The 7,472-nt window shown below is 60.7% G+C and overlaps 1 protein-coding gene across 1 annotated transcript; it reads right to left on the bottom strand.

Moving 5' to 3' along the window:
• Positions 1–4,522: 4,522 nt before the first annotated feature.
• CEBPE (CCAAT enhancer binding protein epsilon) lies at positions 4,523–5,861 on the bottom strand. The gene is made up of 2 exons (XM_004698900.1): positions 5,337–5,861; positions 4,523–4,858 (listed from the first exon to the last, which is right to left on the bottom strand). Exons 1-2 carry the CDS (start codon positions 5,859–5,861, stop codon positions 4,523–4,525), a joined length of 861 nt encoding a protein of 286 aa, XP_004698957.1.
• Positions 5,862–7,472: the final 1,611 nt, after the last annotated feature.

Here is a 7,472-nt window from a genome sequence, read left to right as displayed (position 1 = left end):
TTACAAATCTTATGACAATCCATCATTCGGTTGAATGAAGCACACTTGCACATATGTTGCCATCAGCATTTCCAAAACGTTTTCTTTCTCCTTGGGATCAGCTCCTCTTCCCCCACTTCCCCCCTTCGGGAATCCTTGATCAAGGATATGTTATTGTTGCTGTTTTGTATGTTACATTGTCTGTTGTCTCCCTTCACCCACCTTCCTGTTATTCGCCCCCCTGGGGAGTGGGCTATATAGCCAACCTTGTGATTGGTCCCCCTTTCTCACCCCCCCCATCCCCCTCTCCTCACGCGAAGGCTACTCTCTGACCCTCTTTCAATGAAGGTCCCTGCAGGTCGTTCTGTGTGTCACTACACTGCGGGTTTCCGGGGACCAGAGGGCGCCTGCTCATGAGAGCAACAGACAGAGGCCAGCCAAGAGCTGGGTCCAGGTTGGACCATGCCCACATTTGAGCAGCCTCGCCTGGCTACTGGGAGGACAGTGGGTCTGCTGGTGATGGGAAGTGGCCGGTCTCTGCAGGGACTCGGCCAGCTCTGCCTGTGGTTGCCTCAGCGTCTCCTAGACAGCCTTCTCCATCCCGGAGCCCCCTGGCTGCCTTGGGGAAGGGTAGGGAAGGGCAAGGGTAGGGAAGGGCAAGGGTAGGGTGGAGATGAAGAGGCCCCCTTCCACCCCCCACAACCCCAACCGGGATCTTGCAACACTGGGATGGGGGCCCTGGGGGCCAGGCATGTGGCAATCCCTGGGGAGGGGGGAGGTGTGCTCCGAGCAGGGGGGGAACAGCTTTCACAAGCCACCCACGCCTGACCTTGGCCGGCTCACCTTGGGCCGCTTCCTCCCTGCAGCACGGTGTCACCCACAGCCTTCCTCCTCTTCCGCAGCGGCCCTGGGGCCTGGAGGTCTCCGAGCTCAGGGTCCCCAGGCCTGTGCCGCCTGAGCTGTGGATTCTAGAGCCAGGGGGATGGCTGCGAGTGCTCTTTGAAGCCCGATTTTCCGGTATTCAAAAGTCACCCCGCACCGTCCCCAAGCCCAGCCTCCCCTCCACCCCCCCATGTGGAGCTTTCCCTGGCCCCTCATCTCCTGCCTTCTCCTTCCCTTGTAGCAGCTCTGCTCCGGTGAAGGTGACCGGAGGTGACTGGAGGGGCTTAGGCTGGGGGGCAGGGAAGCCAGTTCTCTGACCCAGCCCAGGCCCTCGCAGCCCCCCCCCCCAACCCCCAAATAGGAGATGCCACTTGCCTCCCTTTCTTGTTCTGCATCACTGGACATCTCGGCCCTTTGTGGTTAGCCTCTCGAGGGCCACCCCCACCCCCAATTTGTCACAGCTCACCCCTCATATTTTAGCTCTCCACTCTCAGAGAGGCCCTTTTTTGACCACCCCAATGAAAACAGCCTTCCTGAGGGTGTTTCCCAAAGGGGCACCTGCCTGATGTGGAGCCTGCAGGGTGGGGAAGCCTGTGTGAGGGAGCGGTGTGGTGGGGTGCCTGTCCAGGAGGGAGCCAGGTAAACCATGAGGGTCACTCTCCTGCCGGGCTCCCCTTGCCCTACTGGAACCCTGTACAGAGAAGGCAGACAGAGTAGGGTGTTGAAGGGCAGAGGGGAGCTGGGTGAGGGTGCGGGTAGTGGGGGGCAGGCCAAGGAGGACACCTAGCACATTTGTTTACGGACTTTTTCTTCCACCCCTTCATCTGAGAACTGGGGTCCCCACCCCGCTGGTTCTCCCTGGTGTTCTCAGCACCTAGCAGAGACCTGGCACACAGTGATTGCCCAACAAACACATGGACCAGGAATCAGTGACTTTGGCCCAAACTGATCCAGGTCAGGTTAAAAAGCAAGTGGGCTCCCGGCTCGGCTCCCCATCTTCTTGCTCCGTGAGGAGATCTGACTGCAAGGATTAGGGTGTGTTCAGCTACTCTGCCTTGTTCTGGGACCCAGGCCCCTCATAGGGAGCTAGGCGGAGGCCGATGGGGGCTTGGCTCTACTTCAGTTCAGTGCTCCTCAGAAAGTCTCTGGCAGGCACCCACTGAGGGCTGGCGGGGGCCGGGGAGGATGCAATTCAGAGCCCTGGGAACAAAACGGAAGCAATCCCGGCACCAGCACCCTGAAAGTAAGTTCAGGCTAACATAATAAACAGCTTTCCTCTTTCAAAAAAGGAGGGGAAAAGTCAAGAGGCTTTGACCTTGAGCTGTGAGGAAGAAATCTGAAGGTCAGCACTGACCTTGTTTTATACTAACACCCGCCCCCACCCCTCTATGCAACTTAGCCTTCTGGGCCGAAAGGGAGGTTCGAGGATTCCCCTAGCCATCTACAGAGATCACCTCCCCCCCTGCCAAAAGCAGGCAACTCCCCACGGAGTCCCTCAACAGGCCTGAAGCGGGTGAGGGGACACATTGTCTATCGGGGCCAGGTCTGGCCATCTAGGTGGGAGGGCCGCTTAGGAACATGGAGGCCGGGGCAGGAAAAGGATTGATCCTGGGTGGTAGGCTGGGTACTCAGGGTGCCACAGGAGGCAGGCTCTAACCCTTCAGGGGTGGGGCAGGGTGGAGACCGAGAAAACCCTGGCAGCTCCAGGACCCAGTCTCTGCTCCTCAGTGACCTCTCCTCTCTCGACTAAGACTTTCCCAGGAGTGTCCTCGGAGTGGTTGATGGTGGCCGAGGCCCGAGGGCCTCTGACATGACCTATTGGGTGAGACTTTTCGTGCCCCACCCTGTGCCAAGGAGGAGGAGGAGCCGGAAAGGGGGAGGGCAGGTGCCCTGGGCCGAGACAGGAAAGGGTCGGAGCGTAAGAGACACTCTTATCCCTTCTGGCCCTCAACTGCTTTATCTAGAGAATGTGGCTCACACTATCTTGCTTGTTTGAGGCCAGAGCCCACCAGACGATCGTGATTTTATGAGGCTCCTGTTCGGTTTGTGCCTCTCACTAGCCAGCTGCGCGATCCTTTAGGTAACCCCATCCCCTCTCCGAGGTGCCATTTTCCTCACCTGTGAGACGTGATGTTTCAGTGAGCTCTCCTCTAAGGAGCTTGCTGCTCTAGGAAAATAGACCCCACCTCCCGCCCACCAACATAGCACGTAATCCTCCATAGGTCTGCGCAGCTTCGTGCATTCCACAGTACATGCCGTGAAACGGACGTGGTGTGCTTTGTGTGCTATGTGAACACCACAGTCAAACCTCATGGGTCCTGCTCTCCGTTGTCCTCGTTGCTCCTCTGGGGTGGCAGATGGCGGCTGGAGGAAACGGTGGCCCAGCAGAGCCAAGGGGAGGGAGTCGTGTGAACCTTGGTGCAGCTGAGGAGCCTGCTGACCAGAGCCAGGACTCCATGGCCAGGGCCCTGTCCTCGGCCTCACCCCACTGCGTCCCACCACGCTCAAAGCCTGTGGGTCTGGGTTTGGAGTCTTTAGCACCGCACCCACCCTATTGAGTCCACTTTGACTCAGGGTCCCTCTACCAGGCTTCTGAGACTGCAAATCTTTTTGGGGGGAACCAAGACCCCCCTGTGGCGGGTTGTACTACTGACCTTGTGGGTGGCCATGGAATGCCTGACCTATAGACCACCTGGGCTTTCTTTTCCACTCTGCTTTCGGGGTTCCCTGGCACAGGTAGGCTGTTGTTTTCCTCCTCATTGTCAACATTATGTTTATTTTTTCAGATACGAATCAGACCTCAAGGCTTTTGCCAACACACTCCCTCTCCACCTGCCCTCACATTCTCACATCTCAGGGGATTGGGACCCCGGGGAAGAAGGATGGAGTGCGGTTGGGGAGCTGGGAGCCTGAGGGGCTTGCTCTCGTGGAAGGGGCACTGTGGGCCTGCAGAGAAGTGGGTGCAGAATCAAGAGCCAGGGGCCGTGATATCACCACCATGTGGGATCCCCCTGGGTCACCTAGGCAGGAACCCCCACGCCTCGGCTTCAGGGTCAAAGACAGAGCCTGAACCAGCAGCCTGGGCACAAGGGGTTTCCTGTACACGGTGCTGAGCCTGCCAGATGCTCACACCTGTCCAGAGGCCGTTCTAGGGCCCTGTCCGGTGGAGTGGCTGCCCTGCTCCAGAGGCCAGAAGTGGACCCAGGGAGGGGAAGAGCAGAGTGGCAGACACACAGCTGGCTGGGGAACCAGCCCTTGGCATTGTGTCCCTATTTTTGCACATTCATTTGGGGATGGAAACAAAGGGGATACAGACCCAGCCACATACATTTCTTGCTCTGATGGGGGGTGGGGGAGGTGTCATGGTCCCCATGCCACATAGACAAGCACGCACGTGAGCACACATAGGTGCACACACGCACATGCACGCACGCACGCACGCAGGAGCAGGGGGCCCAGCCCCAGCACCAAGTTACAGTGCAGTTTTATTCAGGTGCAGGATTGTTTATTCTGGGGCCCACTCTCCTTGCCACCCCACCCCGCTGCTGCCATCATCAGTCCATGGTTTACGCCTGTCTCGGGCTGGGAGCGGCTCCAGGGCCCCTGCCAGGGAGGGTTCCCCCAAGGTCAAGCTGGGCCAGGCAGGCTGGCGCCCCGGGGCTCAGCCGCAGTCCCCCACACCCTTGATAAGGTTGGCGGCCTCGGGGATCTGGCGGAAGAGGTTGCGCAGCGTGTCCAGCTCCTGGGTGAGCTGCTCCACGCGCCGGCGAAGGCTCTCGTTCTCGGCCATGTATTCCAGCACCTTCTGCTGCGTCTCCAGGATGCGCCTCTTGGCCTTGTCGCGGCTCTTGCGCACAGCGATGTTGTTGCGCTCCCTCCGCAGCCTGTACTCCAGGCTGTCTTTGTTCACGGCTTTCTTGCCCTTGTGCGAGGAGCCCGCCGGGGAGGGTGCCTTGAGGAGGGGGCTGCAGGGTTGTCCTCCGGAGGCCAGAGGGGCCTGAGGGGAAGGCACGGAGGGACAGAGAGAGAGACACAGGCTGGCAGAACAGCAGGAGAGGCGGCTGCAGCCAGCGGCTGCCACCCTGCTCAAAACCAGCCTCTGGGGAAGAAGGTGGCCCAGGCACCCTCTGCTTGAGACCCCAACCCCCTGTCCAGGACTCCCTCGGTCTACCACCTGCGGGCACTTCTAGAAGCTTGTGGCAGGGGAACAAGAGGAGGGGGCCATAGGGTGGGCAGCAGAGAAGTGGGAAAGGGGGGAGAGATCAGGGTAGGTCAGCCAGTCACAGGGGCTGCAGGACACGTTGGGGTCCAGCCACATGGTGGGGCCAGGGTGAGAAGTCAAGCCGCACATGTGTGCGTGTGTGTTTCAAAGAGCAGCCCCACACAGACTCAATTAGCAGGAATTCAACGTTTCTCCCTCCCACCAGCCTCTCTCCAGCCCTGGGTGGCAGGGAGGAGTACTGGTCAGCTCTTACCTTGAGGACGCGCAGGGGCTGGCTGGGGGCCGCCAGGGCTGGGGGCAGGTGCATGGCCGTCTGCCCACAGTGTGCTACCTGGTATTGCAGGGGGTTATAGCCACTGCCGCCACCGCCGCTGCGGCCAGCACCTCTGCTGCCCTCTGGTCCCCGAGGCTCCTCCTTCACGGCCACAGCCCTGGGGTCGTAGCTCCCAGGGCTGCTGTAGATGCCAGGCCCCAAGGCCTTCCTGTCGGGGCCGAAGGTGTGTGCAGGGTAGGCAAAGGGCCGAGGGTCCGGCGGCAGGTAGTGGGGAAAGGCAGGGGTCCCCGGACCCTTGAGGCCACGGACCTCCGGAGCTGGCTTCACAGCGAAGAGGTCGGAGAGGAGCTGCTCTTCCCCAGATTCGATGTAGGCGGAGAGGTCGATGGAGGTCTCCTGCTCGCACATGTCTCCCAGGACCCCTGGCCCTGCGCGGGCCCCTGGGAACTCGAGCGGCTGCTGGCCACCCCGGGGCTCACACTCGTAGTAGGTCGCGTGGGACATGGCTGGCCCGCCCCCTTGGCTCCACGCCCCCGCTGCCCCACTCTTGGGGTGCCAGTCGAAATGCGTGGTCTGCCGTCTCTTGGTGCCTCCTGCCCCCGGACTGCCCTAGACCTGCCCTCTCTGCCCTCCTGTCACCCACTCCTGCCGGGCTCCTCGGCTCCCTCCTCGGCTGGCCTTGCTTTTCCTTCCTCTGTGGTCAGTGCCTCTCCCCTCTTCCTTTTTTCCCCTCTCTCCCTGGGGGTGGGGGATGGGGGTGGCTCAAGGAGGAGTAGGGTGCACCCCAGAGGGACAGATGCAGGCCTGCAAGGAATAAGGCCTCGGTTAGTTGAGCAGTTAGTGGGCACTCGTTGGTCAGGGTCCAAGCCAAGGTTCTGGTGATACCAGGGAGATGCCCTCCTTCTTCCCACTGAGCCCCCCCCACCACCGGCAGGGGGGTGGGGGAGGGTTCCAGGGTCCTCACTGAGGCCAGCACCTCACTCTGAGTGTCCTCCTCCCTCGGATCGCCACCAAGCTCTGTGCAGAATGAGGCGCCAAGTCAGTCAGAGTGAACCAAGAAAACCCTCTTTCAGTGCCGACCCCCAGCCTGGCATGACTCCTCCCTGGGCACGCCTCCCTTGGGGCCCCTCAGTGCTGGGCTCCACCTCCCCCCAGGGGCTGCCAGTTCCTTTTGTAGCCCCACCTTCCAGGGCACCCTCCTGGGTGCAGGCTAGTGAGTGTCCTTTGAGGGGCTCCTGAAGTCACAGGGGGGAGGGACACGCCACACCCAGGGGCCTTTTGCTAGGCATTTGCCCAGGGTCTGCACACGAGCCCAAGCACTAATACGCTGCCACCCTGGCTCCCTCTCGCAGGCTGGCACTGCGTCCTCTTGCCCGCACTTGGCTGAGGCTCTTGCTTGGGATTTGGGCTCTGCGCCCCAGGCCCAGGCAGGCTGCTGTCTGGAACCGACAGTGAACATCTGGGGACTCCAAGGCCCCTGTCTCCCAGCTGCCCGATGGGTGCTGCCAGAGGCTCAGGCAGGCATTCATGGCATCTCTGGGGCCTGAGACGCTGCCTCCCATTTCCTGTGCCCTGGGCTGCAGGGCTCCCGAGCTCACTGCAGCTAGTTTGCTGTCTTTCCTTCTGCCTGGCCGTTGTCTGACCTCCCGTGTGCGGCTTCCTCAGGCGCACTTCCTCTTATGAGGCTCGAGAAGCCCTCTCTTTTGTCATCACCTCTTCCTGGGGCTCTGTCTCCGGGTCTTCAGCAGGAGGAGGTCACAGCCTTGCTCTCTGCACTCTGGAGTCTGCTGGGGGGCCCGGGGGCTCACTTCCCCTCCTTTTCCTTTTCCCTCCGGGAGCTCTCAGCTCCCTCCTGCCAGAGTCCTGCTCTGATCTGTTGAGGTTCAGAGCCCTGCTCTGGTCTGTTGAGGTTCAGAGCCCTGCTCTGGTCTGTTGAGGTTCAGAGCCCTGCTCTGGTCTGTTGCGGTTCCCCTGAAAATGGCACTTCTTTGGGTCCAGTGACATGGAAAAGACCCGTAGAAATGGTCCCTGCCTCGTTTACCACCAGAGAACCCTGTGGGTGCCCTGTGTTTGTGTGTGTGTGTGTGTGGGGGGGGAGCAGGAGTGTTTACAAGT

The sequence above is a fragment of the Echinops telfairi genome, unplaced genomic scaffold, assembly GCF_000313985.2.
Source record: "Echinops telfairi isolate 266 unplaced genomic scaffold, ASM31398v2 ScPeMD7_18;HRSCAF=68, whole genome shotgun sequence".
NCBI lineage: Eukaryota > Metazoa > Chordata > Mammalia > Afrosoricida > Tenrecidae > Echinops > Echinops telfairi.
The sequence above is the reverse complement of the archived record's forward strand: the minus strand, read 5'-3'. Positions and strand labels throughout refer to the sequence as shown.

Bases quoted from the DNA above. Each gene is read 5' to 3' on its own strand.
- CEBPE (XM_004698900.1), bottom strand. From the start codon at position 5,861: ATGTCCCACGCGACCTACTACGAGTGTGAGCCCCGGGGTGGCCAGCAG. The intron at 4,859-5,336 runs GTAAGAGCTGAC...CCTTCCCCTCAG, and splicing joins AGCCCCTGCGCGTCCTCAAG to GCCCCTCTGGCCTCCGGAGG.